The sequence below is a fragment of the Schistocerca nitens genome, chromosome 6 (assembly GCF_023898315.1).
Source record: "Schistocerca nitens isolate TAMUIC-IGC-003100 chromosome 6, iqSchNite1.1, whole genome shotgun sequence".
Lineage (NCBI taxonomy): Eukaryota > Metazoa > Arthropoda > Insecta > Orthoptera > Acrididae > Schistocerca > Schistocerca nitens.
The window spans coordinates 518,743,477-518,758,596 of NC_064619.1; the positions used below are offsets into that span (position 1 = coordinate 518,743,477).

The 15,120-nt window shown below is 44.7% G+C and overlaps 1 protein-coding gene across 1 annotated transcript in view; it reads left to right on the forward strand.

Moving 5' to 3' along the window:
* Positions 1-11,665: 11,665 nt before the first annotated feature.
* LOC126262290 (homeotic protein spalt-major-like) overlaps positions 11,666-15,120 on the forward strand; it is a 587,215-nt gene continuing 583,760 nt past the window's right edge. Inside the window, exon 1 of the mRNA XM_049958813.1 lies at positions 11,666-12,139. Coding sequence (XP_049814770.1) covers positions 12,070-12,139 — 70 coding nt within the window. The 5' untranslated portion in view covers positions 11,666-12,069. The remainder of the gene's footprint in view (positions 12,140-15,120) is intronic.

Below are 15,120 nucleotides of genomic sequence, written 5' to 3' on the forward strand. Positions count from 1 at the left end.
CAGATTCAGAAAATATCGTATTTATGGAACAAAACTATCTCTTTAACCTCACGAATTAAAGAGTGCTGTAGACGGGGGATGTTAAATTGATTCCATATTTTGAGATTTCGAGAAGCCTTCTAATCAAATTGCGTGCCTCAGTTGTGCAACTGAATTGATGGGTTGCTTTTAGAAATGTCACAGTTCGTAGTAATTGACGCAAAGTCATCGAGTAAAACAGAAGTAATTTCTGGCGTGTCCCACGAAAGTATTATAGGCCCTCTGCTGTTCCTGATTCACGTCATAGGAGACAATCTGAGCAGCCCTCTTAGACTGACTTCAGATGATACTGTCTTTTATCGTCTAGTAAAGTCATCGGATGATCAAAACCTACTGAAAAATGATTTAGACAACATATATGGTCGTGTGAAAAGTGGCAGTTGACTCTAGATAATGAAACGTTTGAAGTCATCCACGTGAGTACTAAAAGAAATCCGCTAAATTTCGGTTTCACAATAAACCATACAAATCTAAAGACTGTGAATTCAACTAAGTACCTAGGGGTTACACTTACCGATGACTTGGAACAATCACATAGATAATGTTGTGGTGAAAGCAAACCAAAGACTGTGGTTTACTAGCAGATCACTAAGAAAGTGCAGTAGGTCCACTAAAGAGACTGCTTTACACCACGCATCTCCGCCCTCTTGTGGAGTGTTCCTGTGCGGTGTGGTATTCGCATCAGATGGGACTGACGGAGGACATCGAAAAAGTTCAAAGGAGGGCAGCACGTTTTGTATTATCGCGAAATAAGCGAGAGAGTGTTATGGACATGTTACGTGAATTGGGGTGGCAGTTATTAAAACAAAGGCGTTATTCGTTGCGGCAGGATCTTCTCGTGAATTTTCAGTCACCGACTGTCTCCTCTGTTATCAAAAATACTGTTGGCGCAAACTTACATAGGGAGAAATGATCACCATGATAAAATAAGAGAAATCAGAGCTCTCACTGGGCAGATTTAAGTGCTCGTGCGAGAGTGGAACGATAGAGAAATACCTTGAAAATAATTCGATGAACTCCCTGCTACTCATTTAATTGTGATTTACAGAGTAATCAAGTAAATTTAGGTGTAGAATATATACGTAGGAGGGCTGTAGAATATTCGTGGTTTCTGCCCTGAAAGACTTATGGTTCTAGTGTGCGATGGACATTTTTTGTACGTTGCACAAAGAGGAGCACCACTGGATTCAAATAACATGGGACGGATCAGAGAAGACAGATCAGCAGTTTACCAGTCATAAGCTGGAATAAGCACCATTCATGATCCTGTTCCTGTAAGTACTAGTACGGCTGAATTTGTAGACAGAGACATACGCGTAACAACAGCCACATCATCATCAATGGTAGACTTCTTTATCTTTCAAAACATCAAGATGTTTGTCTGGTTAGTACGACTGCTGGGAAACGCAGATCAAATACAACGTACCGCTAATTGGTTGCATTTCTCTACATTTGTAAAGGTAGACATTTACGTGACATATGTTACGCTTGATTATACAGGATGTCTCACAGTTAACAGCGAAAAGTGACTTGGGAGAAAGTGTCTGATAATAGGAACAAAAACATTACTGAGAACATTGAAAAAGAGCCATTTGCAGAAAACTGCGAATTTGTGATTTCGAACCGCCACTTATTTTGTTATGAAATGTTGTCCTATTCAGTACAAATGGATTTGGAATGCGTCTAATTGGATTCAGATTTTACCCGTAGCCCATGAGTGCGAAATGTAGTACACGAGTAATGAGGTACTGGCACAATTTGCTGCTCGCGTCATGTGACATCTAACGCACCAACCTGGATAGCATTGGGCATCATATTAAATGCTCCACGCCTCCTAAGGAACACCACGATCCACGATGTCTTACAGGTAAACACTTTTCCAGAGGAGATCGGATCCATATCCGAAAGCTTTTATGACAGCTTCCTTCCTCCACCAATACACCCACGTAAGCTATCAATGGCCAGCACAAACGTAAACGTCCTAAGCTGGAGTTGTTACCGCGTCGGTAATCTTAACTGCGGCCGACGACCGTGTGCACTATTCTAACCATTGTTCTCATATATTTGTGCATGTTGTCGGTGTCACATCATTGTAAATAATGTTCTGTAACAAATTGTCATGCTGTAATTGCAGTATTGTGCACTGCGAATTGTGTTTTGCTCTTTTATTTCACAATGTTTGTTGTCCCATAGTTATTTGTATTATTATTTGTAAATCTACATCTACACTCCGCAAGCCACCCAACGGTGTGTGGCGGAGGGCACTTTACGTGCCACTGTCATCACTTCCCTTTCCTGTTCCAGTCGCGTATGGTTCGCGGGATAACCGACTGTCGGAAAGCCTACGTGCGCGCTCCAATCTCTCTAATTTTACATTCGTGATCCCTCGGGAGTTATAAGTAGGGGGAAGCAATATATTCGATACCTCATCCAGAAACGCACCCTCTCGAAACCTGGCGAGCAAGCTACACCGCGATGCAGAGCGCCTCTCTTGCAGAGTCTGCCACTTGAGTTTGCTAAACATCTCCGTAACGCTATCACGGTTACCATATAACCCTGTGACGAAACGCGCCGCTCTTCTTTGGATCTTCTCTATCTCCTCCGTCAACCCGATCTGGTACGGATCCCACACTGATGAGCAATAAATATAGGTCGAACGAGTGTTTTGTAAGCCACCTCCTTTGTTCATGGAATGCATTTTCTAAGGACTCTCCCAATGAATCTCAACCTGGTACCCGCCTTACCCAAATTATTTTTATATGATCATTCCACTTCAAATCGTTCCGCACGCATACTCCCAGATATTTTACAGAAGTAACTGCTACCAGTGTTTGTTCCGCTATCATATAATCATACAATAAAGGATCCTTCTTTCTATGTATTCGCAATACATTACATTTGTCTATGTTAAGGGACAGTTGCCACTCCCTGAACCAAGTGCCTATCCGCTGCAGATCTTCCTGCATTTCGCTACAATTTTCTAATGCTGCAACTTCTCTGTATACTACAGCATCATCCGCAAAAAGCCGCATGGAACTTCCGACACTATCTACTAGGTCATTTATATATATTGTGAAAAGCAATGGTCCCATAACACTCCCCTGTGGCACGCCAGAGGTCACTTTAACGTCTGTAGACGTCTCTCCATTGATAACAACATGCTGTGTTCTGTTTGCTAAAAATTCCTCAATCCAGCCACACAGCTGGTCTGATATTCCGTAGACTCTTACTTTATCAGGCGACAGTGCGGAACTGTATCGAACGCCTTCCGGAAGTCAAGAAAAATAGCATCTAACTGGGAGCCTGTATCTAATATTTTCTGGGTCTCATGAACAAATAAAGCGAGTTGGGTCTCACACGATCGCTATTTCCGGAATCCATGTTGATTCCTACATAGTAGATTCTGGGTTTCCAAAAACGACATGATACTCGAGCAAAAAACGTGTTCTAAAATTCTACAACAGATCGACGTCAGAGATATAGGTCTATAGTTTTGCGCATCTGCTCGACGACCCTTCTTGAAGACTGGGACTACCTGTGCTCGTTTCCAATCATTTGGAATCCTCCGTTCCTCTAGAGACTTGCGGTACACGGCTGTTAGAAGGGGGGCAAGTTCTTTCGCGTACTTTGTGTAGAATCGAATTGGTATCCCGTCAGGTCCAGTGGACTTTCCTCTGTTGAGTGATTCCAGTTGCTTTTCTATTCCTTGGACACTTATTTCGATGTCAGCCATTTTTTCGTTTGTGCGAGGATTTAGAGAAGGAACTGCAGTGCGGTCTTCCTCTGTGAAACAGCTTTGGAAAAAGGTATTTAGTATTTCAGATTTACGCGTGTCATCCTCTGTTTCAATGCCATCATCATCCCCGAGTGTCTGGATATGCTGTTTCGAGCCACTTACTGATTTAACGTAAGACCAGAACTTCCTAGGATTTTCTGTCAAGTCGGTACATAGAATTTTACTTTCGAATTCACTGAACGATTCACGCATAGCCCTCCTTACGCTAACTTTGACATCGTTTAGCTTCTGTTTGTCTGAGAGGTATTGGCTGCGTTTAAACTTGGAGTGAAGCTCTCTTTGCTTTCGCAGTAGTTTCCTAACTTTGTTGTTGTACCACGGTGGGTTTTTCCCGTCCCTCACAGTTTTACTCGGCACGTACCTGTCTAAAACGCATTTTACGATTGCCTTGAACTTTTTCCATAAACACTCAACATTGTCAGTGTCGGAACAGAAATTTTCGTTTTGATCTGTTAGGTAGTCTGAAATCTGCCTTCTATTACTCTTGCTAAACAGATAAACCTTCCTTCCTTTTTTTATATTCCTATTAACTTCCATATTCAGGGATGCTGCAACGGCCTTATGATCACTGATTCCCTTCCATTATTTATAGTTACTAATGACCTAGCCCTTGTAAAGCAAGACTTGAATTCATGTTCTATACTCATTTGTATTTTGTCATGCTGTGGCGTCTTTGTTGCCTCCGTGGCAAATATTTTGCCCCATTACTGTCATTTTCTGCTAGATATACGGAGCGGTACGTAGTTGGGCGTAAGGACCCTGGGGTCGAAACCGTATAAAATAAAATATTATTTAATTACACTCCTGGAAATGGAAAAAAGAACACATTGACACCGGTGTGTCAGATCCACCATACCTGCTCCGGACACTGCGAGAGGGCTGTACAAGCAATGATCACACGCACGGCACATCGGACACACCAGGAACCGCGGTGTTGGCCGTCGAATGGCGCTAGCTGCGCAGCATTTGTGCACCGCCGCCGTCAGTGTCAGCCAGTTTGCCGTGGCATACGGAGCTCCATCGCAGTCTTTAACACTGGTAGCATGCCGCGACAGCGTGGACGTGAACCGTATGTGCAGTTGACGGACTTTGAGCGAGGGCGTATAGTGGGCATGCGGGAGGCCGGGTGGACGTACCGCCGAATTGCTCAACACGTGGGGCATGAGGTCTCCACAGTACATCGATGTTGTCGCCAGTGGTCGGCGGAAGGTGCACGTGCCCGTCGACCTGGGACCGGACCGCAGCGACGCACGGATGCACGCCAAGACCGTAGGATCCTACGCAGTGCCGTAGGGGACCGCACCGCCACTTCCCAGCAAATTAGGGACACTGTTGCTCCTGGGGTATCGGCGAGGACCATTCGCAACCGTCTCCATGAAGCTGGGCTACGGTCCCGCACACCGTTAGGCCGTCTTCCGCTGACGCCCCAATATCGTGCAGCCCGCCTCCAGTGGTGTCGCGACAGGCGTGAATGGAGGGACGAATGGAGACGTGTCGTCTTCAGCGATGAGAGTCGCTTCTGCCTTGGTGCCAATGATGGTCGTATGCGTGTTTGGCGCCGTGCAGGTGAGCGCCACAATCAGGACTGCATACGACCGAGGCACACAGGGCCAACACCCGGCATCATGGTGTGGGGAGCGATCTCCTACACTGGCCGTACACCACTGGTGATCGTCGAGGGGACACTGAATAGTGCACGGTACATCCAAACCGTCATCGAACCCATCGTTCTACCATTCCTAGACCGGCAAGGGAACTTGCTGTTCCAACAGGACAATGCACGTCCGCATGATCCCGTGCCACCCAACGTGCTCTAGAAGGTGTAAGTCAACTACCCTGGCCAGCAAGATCTCCGGATCTGTCCCCCATTGAGCATGTTTGGGACTGGATGAAGCGTCGTCTCACGCGGTCTGCACGTCCAGCACGAACGCTGGTCCAACTGAGGCGCCAGGTGGAAATGGCATGGCAAGCCGTTCCACAGGACTACATCCAGCATCTCTACGATCGTCTCCATGGGAGAATAGCAGCCTGCATTGCTGCGAAAGGTGGATATACACTGTACTAGTGCCGACATTGTGCATGCTCTGTTGCCTGTGTCTATGTGCCTGTGGTTCTGTCAGTGTGATCATGTGATGTATCTGACCCCAGGAATGTGTCAATAAAGTTTCCCCTTCCTGGGACAATGAATTCACGGTGTTCTTATTTCAATTTCCAGGAGTGTATATGAAGACAGTAACTTGTTCTCGAAAGAACAGTTACTGTTGATGACCGTGCAGCTTCTCCCTGGAGTAAATGATGATTAACTGACAACCTCAGCTGCCGACAGGTGTTGTTGTTATACCTCGATGTGGACAGCTGAAAATGTGTGCCCCGACCGGGACTCAAACCCGGGATCTCCTGCTTACATGCCAGGCGCTCTATCCATCTGAGCCACCGAGGACACAGATGAATAGCGCGACTGCAGAGACTTATCCCTTGCACGCTTCCCGTAAGACTCACATTCCCAACTGTCCACAATTCTACATATGTATTGTACCTTATAGACATTTGCCCACCCACTCAGTACTCGCGCACGCGTTGGCGATTCCCGTAAGAGTTTGGGCAACCTGTGCGCATTCGCACAGACGAAGGTCAATGGCTGGGTAGCCTTTAACTATATATATGAAGACAGTAACTTATTCTCTAAAGAACAGTTACTGTTGATGACCGAGCAGCTTTTCCCTGATCCCGGTCGGGGCACACATTTTCAGCTGTCCACATCGAGGTATAACAACACCACCTGTCGGCAGCTGAGGTTGTCAGTTAATCATCATTTATTCCAGGGAAAAGCTGCACGGTCATCAACAGTAACTGTTCTTTCGAGAACAAGTTACTGTCTTCATATATATAGTTAAAGGCTACCCAGCCATTGACCTTCGTCTGTGCGAATGCGCACAGGTTGCCCAAACTCTTACGGGAATCGCCAACGCGTGTGCGAGTAATGAGTGGGTGGGCAAATGTCTATAAGGTACATTACATATGTAGAATTGTGGACGGTTGGGAATGTGAGTCTCACGGGAAGCGTGCAAGGGATAAGTCGCTGCAGTCGCGCTATTCATCTGTGTCCTCGGTGGCTCAGATGGATAGAGCGTCTGGCATGTAAGCAGGAGATCCCGGGTTCGAGTCCCGGTCGGCGCACACATTTTCAGCTGTCCACATCGAGGTATAACAACACCTGTCGGCAGCTGAGGTTGTCAGTTAATCATCATTATTTAATTAATTAAAACATTTTTTAAAAAACATGAAAATGTCAAGGAGGACCTGTACCTGCACCCATATCGACATCTACATCTATACCCTGCAAATCACTGTGAAGTGTATGCCAGAGAATACGTCGCACTGTCCCAACTTTTAGGACTTTCTCCCGTTGCATTCACGTATGTATCGCGGGAAGAATGACTGCTTAATGCCTCTGTGCGTACAGTAATTACTCTAGTCTTGTCTCCGTGGTTCCTATTGGAGAGATACTTACAGGGGAGGGGGGTAGTATATTCTTAGACTGCCCTGTTAAAGCTGGCTTTAGAAACTTCCTAAGCAGATTTTCACGCTTAGCATTTAAGATCGCCTGACCTCATACCTCTGGATTTTCCTGTCTGGGGTAAGTGAAGTGTACAGAAATCCCTGTGAACGTTTGGAACAGCGGATTGTACCGTCTCGTCACGATTTACGAGATGATCCGCGGGTGTTCGAAAGAATTCGTAGCCCAGTGTATGAGACGAATGCAGTATTGCATCCAAATGCGAGGAAGACACCTGGAACACTTCTGAGAGTCCAGCTCACTTTCAAAAACCTATATAGCCACCTTTTTTTAAAACTACAGTCTTCTGACCGGTCTGATGCGGCCTGTCACGAACTTATTTCTAGTGCCAAACTCTTTATTTGAGAGTATCAGAGCGAACCCAGTGGGGACGGAGGATGGGTATGGGGCTGTAGACTTCCCCAGAACTGCACCTGATTTTTCTTAATCTAAAAAAAAAAGAGATACAGAGAGAGAGGAGTAGGAGGAAGAGGAGAAGAAGAAGAAGAAGAAGAAGAAGAAGAAGAAAAAGAAGGCGATTGTTTGCAACATAGCTTTCAGACTTAACAGTCTGCAATATTTTCTCGCTATTGTAGTTCGTGTTATATTACATTAGGAAGACACCTTTGTTTAGAGAAATAGCAGATAGCACAGTGACAAAATTTCCTTGAGCCCAGCCCTTCCTTCCCTTTCCCCCCCCCTTTCTCCCCTCCCCCGCCGCAGACCAAAATCCTGGGTTCTACTATCCGACGTCCTTAATTATGTTTTGTATATATTCCAACCTCTGTCTTCACTTACAGTTTCTACCGTATACAGCTCTCTCAATTACCGTGGATGTCATTCCTTTTAACGTTTCTTATTAGCGGTGAGATATTGTTATCGCAAAATCGACTGCCACTGGAAATTGGCTTGAATTCAGATACTGATATAACGTTATCTGAATAAAAACACGCGTCTCAGTTATATAGCTCACCAAAATGATTTTGTTCTTCCAAGCACAGAAACGGCGCGTTTTCTATCCTTTTCTGCGCCTATACAACAACACGGTCAGGACACAAGCGAGTTTTCTTGTTACTCTTAATTCTTTTTAACAATGAAAATATTTTATGATGGCTGGCAGGACTCAGCTACACTGAATAAATTCAATAGAGCTGTGTAGTCAATTGAAAGAGAAGAAAAACGGAGCAAAAATGCAGAGACTTTGCTGATGAGAAACTAAAAATAGCCTGACAGTCTTACGTTTCTCACAGGGGTGATGATTTGACTACGTCATTCAGCGGGCACGAGTCTACAGTAAATTGTAACATGCAGCATGCTAAAGCAGCATTTTGTTTCTTGTTTATGAACACCACAAGTGAAATCTGACCCAAATACATTTCTACTAAGTAGGACAATATTCCATGGTGTAGTGAGTCGCAGCGCATGTCCACATAACCGCAGTAATCTAGCAAATCATCGCCAAGCTACCCACCCCTACACTTGTATCTGTTTTACTTCAACGGTTTGATGTACGTGTGTATTTAGGGGTTAGCTATGACGCTGACAAAAGGAAGAGCTATATTATACCTGTACTACACAGGTATAACGTGCTCGTGAACTATTTAAAAGACGCCGATATCCACATTTGATCTTAGGTCCCCCTAAGTTGTGTGGATCTGGTCCACCCATGGAACCAGTCCGGTTGGGAAACCGGGATGTCTATTTGTGTTTTTACTTTGCATTAAGAACTTATCTTTGTAAGCAACACCGTTGTCCAGCTTCCAGATATAAGCAGCTGTGGATGCCATTCTCCTCTGGAACAGGACCGGTTGGAACACTTAGTAGTAATTTTGTCTTCTGATTTATATAACGAACTTATCTTTGCACTTCACATTGTTATCATTGCTCTACTGTGAAAATTGCACTAATGTCACCTTGGCACTGTTCTAACTACTACTGGCTACATCGTGTTCGTTTTTTAGTGTTTTTATTTTACGTTAAGAACTTATGTTTGTACATCGAACTCTTTTTATTATTCTGCTGTGGAAATTGTAATTATTTTAATTGACACTTTCGGAAATGCTATTGGCTGTTTGGTCTTTGATGCCGAAAGCCAAAATAAATAAACAAATAGAAAAACAGCGCAAACCCATGTTTAAGGAAACGTTTATCTTTGAATTGTTGTATATTTTCATAGGTGTCAGTTTTCACTACTGTTTATGATACGGTCTGTATGACGTTTATAATGTTGCTTCAGCAAACTGAAGAATAGAATATTAAAGGAATAACGACCTGTTGCATTTCGAAAAAAGGGGCTGCTCTTCCTTTTGTCAACGTCATAGCTTACCGCTAAATACACATATACGGCCACTTTTCTCCCTGTCAACAGTAAAGCAAACTCTTCCATCTTCTCCCATTTATGTTTCATCCTCGTTTCGTTCCTCAGTTACGCCACTGTCTCTGCGCCTCTCTTCATTCCCTGCTTTTCTATCACAATCCTATTTCTCTCCCTCTGCCACCCCTTCTGCAACACCATTCCTGCCACTGCACTTAGCTTAAATTTAGGTGATTGTAATTTTACGATTTTAGACATGGTTGACGTCAACAACCACAAATAAATTTTAAATAAATAAAGTATACAGCCAAAAGTTTGCATAATTTTATTGTTAAAACCTCGTAGACAAAACTCGTTGTAATCATATAGCTTACATTTCAGCTATTGCTTCATCCAGACGTTTACGTTTACCAAATTTTCTACGTAGTCTTAGACCTGTAACAACGTAGTCTTCCGACAGGATAGTAGCATATCACCCTCTGGCGAAAAATGCCTTCACCGGAAAATAAGGAAGAGCAAACTTGACGAAATGCTGCTGTCAAGCGGCTAAAGAGGCGAAAAACAACCTTCATTGTAATTTACCTTTGCTTCTCTGCTTCTCATTAACTTTTTACTGTAGTTACTATTGCTTTCCACTGTTCTTGTTATATTCGTCTTGTGACTGAAGCTCATGTTTACTTCTGATGTAGAATTACAGCAATACGCTTCTGCTTCGAGCAAACTTTGCTCAAGGCAGAACCGTATTTCCATAATTCGTATCATAGTTACATCTAAGTATTGTATACCACATTAAGCATAAATCCTTCTACAGCGGCTTTGCCTTTATGCGAAAATTGTGGTTCTGATCCTGTCAAAATAAACAAATAAATAAATAAACAATCTGCAACGTACGTGCATCTCCTCTGTAAGAATATCACGGAAACTTGTCGCTAACGAGTGATCCTTTCAGAACAAGAGCGGCCGCGCGGCGTACCAACGATAGCATAAACTTACATTATATGAGCTAAATCACTGTTTAGTTCAACAGTACAAGAATTCCCTTTCAGTATATCACTCTGTTACTGCGTACAAGTGTTACCCCACGCTAATGACGCACTCGGAGCATTAAACAACGCTGTTGCATCAGATCCCTGTCAGTCGTTAATTTGATTACTAATCACCTCGTACACAACTGCCTCAGTGTGAGATTACGCTCCTAGCTCGGAATCTAGGTGATTTTCTTGCGCGGATAGTAATTTTTTCTCGCCTAGCTCGCTACTTATTTTATGTTAGTGCAGCTCACTTGGAGGATGACAACACAAGTGATCACTGTGTTAGATGAAGCAGTAATGCAGGAATACGTAAGGGCTCACTCTTGTATAATGGAATGGTACAAAAAACTGTTTTTTTTTTTTTTAGTGACTGGCGCATTTTATACTTAAGCGTGCCCGCTCGAGGGTTGACATACACGCAAAGTTTTCATTAAGAAAAGAAGTCAAGGCGACTGGTTTCTGTTCCTCGTAGAATTTGGGGGCTGTGGCACTTGGCGCCGGCGGGCTATTTGAATGAGAAAGCACACAGGTCAGCTAACCTGCACCCCTTTCCCCCTCCCGCGGACACAACTTCCCCCACCAGGGCGCCAGTGGCCGCCCCTCCCAGCCCCTTCCACGACAAGACACGCCCGCGTGGTCAGCCCGGCGCGCGGCTCCCTGCGGCGACTCGCGCGCCGCCCAGCGGCCGGCGCCTCAACGAACGGGCCCGAGAGCGGCCGAGCCGCGCCGAGTGTTGACGAGGCTCGGCGGTGACGGCGCGGCTGTCGGGCGTCAGAGGCGCACGCAACTGCGAGCCCACAGGACACGGGAGCAGAACAGAGCAGGCGCGGCCCGGAGGCCACGGCGACGCACACCCGACCCAGCGCCCCCGCGACGCCGACGCCGGCGGCCGGCCGCACGGCACCGCAGCCGCCGCGGCGCGCGCCACTCGCCACCGGACACTGCAGCGCGACGCTGAGCGCCCGACGTGCCGATATAAATCAGGTGGGGGAGTGACGGAGAGAACTAGTGAGAGAGAGAGAGAGAGGCGCGGACAAGGACAGAGAGAGAGAGAGATAGCGAAGGTCCGAGGGAGGGGGCCGGACACGACGGCGACGACGCTACAGCAGCCGCCGTCGCCGAGTTGGACGACGACGGACGGCGTGGCGCAGGACAGGCGGCGTGGCCGCGCGCGAACTGTGTTGTCCCGGCGACGCGCCCACGCAGCGAGTGACGCCGGCGCGCGCGCCCGCTGGGGGGTGTGACACGGCGGCTGACAGCCCCGGAGGACCTTCCGACGCCGACGCCGACGCCGAAGCCGACGCCGGCAGCGCCCCGGCAGCGCCGCGCTGACATGTCGCGCCGCAAGCAGGCGCGGCCCAGCCGACACCTCGAGGCCGACGCCGAGGACGCGCTCGCCAGCGGTAAGTACCGGACACGGACGCCGGGCGTCGGCGCCGCAGCCGCCGCCGCCGCCACGCCGCCAGCCGTGCCAGCGAGTGCCTCGTGCAGTGCCCATGTGTCGTGAAGTTCCACCAGTGTGTCGCTACAGAGTCCGCGTACGATCAAAATTCCAGCGTGCAAAACACGCCCCCTTGTTGGCAGTGAGTCCCTCCCTCACCCTCTCCAGTACACCGATCCGCCTACCCGCCGCGCGGAAATCAACGCACGACTTCCCCGTGTAACAGCCTTTACTTTACGTCGAACATTACCATATATTTATGTGTTATTACAGACTTCCTCGCAGACTTTCACCAATGAAATCTGCCGGCTTTCCAGCCGCGTAACAGCAACGTTTCGACTAGTTTCCTACTCGTAATCTTCCGTTAGAGGTACTCTTGTCCAGAAGATGATGAGCGAGAAACCTGCCGAAAAGATTAACTTGTTACAGGGCTGATAACCGTAGAAAATTTGGTAAACATAACTATGTTTTCGTTCGGACAGAGCAGTGACTGAAGTATAAGCTATATGATTACGTAGCAGATATGCGTTATCAGTGATATTTTGATCTTACGTTGTCATGCGATCAGTATTCGTGACTGTTCAGACGCTGTTTTGCTTCTAGTTCGTCTATAAGAGTCGGAGGTGTATTTCGTTGAAAAGTGCCTCTGTTATAGTATTTACGATACATTAATTCCTACCCCAACAAAGGCAGAAACCAAAGAAAATAATAAGAAATAATAGCGATTGTATTTCATGACTTGTTGTTAACCCAGGGACGAAAATTTCTTATTCTGCTGTTCAGAAAGACGTTTGTTAGAATATTTTAACACAAGGGCTTTAACAAATATTATCCATTTGGGATGTTTAGCTTTCTCAGGACGAAAGTTGCGTAAGAAAGCCCACAATAAAATATAATTTTGCACTCCTTCGGATCAGTACGTGTCTGGGCCGAATTAACGAAATATTTTTCAGTCTATGCCCCTGGAAGTATATATATTAATAGTGTTCTTGCCGTCATAGCGAAAAATTTCTGAGAAATGTTTTATGACACCATGAGTTGTATGTTTACGTCCTAGTCAGTGTTGGTTTTATCTTGTCATTTCCTCTTCAGTCAAAATAATGAAATTAAACGAAAAATATTTTCGTATTATAATCAGTGATTATTACTGCGATGCAGAACTCATAAAATCGAAAGTTATTTGATACGTTCCCCGCATTTTCAAAGTATCGGAGCGGAGGAAATGGATGAAATGTCAACAAATGTAAATTGATCACAAAAATAAAAAAAATCAGGCGACGCTCTTGCAAACGATTAACACGGATAACTATCGTAAGCTCTATAAATTTTCCGAGAAAATATTCCTTGAAATGTGCGCCAAACGTTTATTCATACTAATAACGACTGTGGTCTTCTACTCAATGCTTGCATTACCTCTGACATATTGTAATCAAGTAAAATTCATCGTATTCTCTGTTGCTATATTCTTCGTGACGTTACGCGCAGGAAATAAGTTATAAAACCTTGAAATCACACTATTGATGTTAAATACCGCGAAACGGAAATGAGTTTCGAGTCACAATACGGGGTCTTTCAGTGAATAATAAAGGTTATTCTGTACATTTTAAGAAAGGAATCGGCAATGAAAAATAAGTATTTGATAACTCTGAAAGGATTTAATGCTTCTTCTCTGAAGACGCTACAGGTACGGTCGTTCGAATGTGAATTACGAACATCGCGCTTTTCGAACACCGCTGTTACTCTCGCTGGGGGTGTCATCTTAGGTTTGTCGAGAAGATAACCAATTCAAAAACTGCCAATGCTCGAGTGAATAAAATTGATTGTAGGATACCAGAGCAGCGATAACCGGACGATGTAAATCGAAGTGCCCTACCTATGTTTCTTTCCAGGAAACACATGCTTCATTACTGACACGGCACTAAGTAATAGCAGTTTGACAGTTGATAAGGAGAGAGTGAAACGTTTTGTTTTATTGTTTTTGGAAAGGTAATTACGTTTTTGTAGTTAAGCCATTCGCCTATATCAACGGTTGACTTCTATGCTACCACAAGAATGGTTGCTAGAAAATCGCCACCTTAACTGTGGAGTCGCTTTCTCATTGTTTGTTAGACTTTATTTTTACAATATTTCCGGTTTTTTTATAGGCTGTTTCAGTTTGTTTGCAAGAGTGTGATTAACAATCTAGATTTCTATACTCTTTATAGGGGCTGTAGAGAGTAGCAATGCTAAAAAATAAATAAACAAATAAAAAATCAGTAATTTATTCCTATCAACCATATAGGAGTTTGTTTTTGCCCTACAAGAACGCTCTGGTTATAAACTAACTCGAAATCATTTGTATGAAAATAAAATCAACTTGGATTTTCCATAATTCTTGCAAAAAGTGATTTGTCGTCATAGTGCAGTGAAAGCTTGGTTAGTGGCGTGAACTCGGGATTTTGAACTAAATTTCCTTATTCTTAGATCTATGATGAGAAAGCCACTACGGAAATAAAAAGAGACATCACCGACTCTGACTGAACAATAATTCCTGACATATCGTTGAAATTGATTACCATATCGTAGAATACTTTCATAGCGTGTGTGAATATTAGAGAGTGTACGAAAGTTGGATATGTGACAACACGCTACGCAAAATATTCATCACAGACTTAGCTTTCTCCAGCATGTCTGAAAAATTGTAGTGAAATTTTCATAGTGACATTCTACCGCATCAAGTGATAAAATAAGAAAAATAGTGTTTGACATGTAATACGCATGAGTGCAACATGTTTTTAAGTGGGAAAGCTTGCGTGTCTCCTTACATGCAATTAACCCGTTATTTTAATGCGAGGCTTTACGCAACTAATATGGTTGAGTAAAATAAACCAGTTCTATATACTGAGACAAAATGTCTTGAGTGTCGAGGAACGTTAGAGGGATTTTTTCCCCCTATTAACAGTT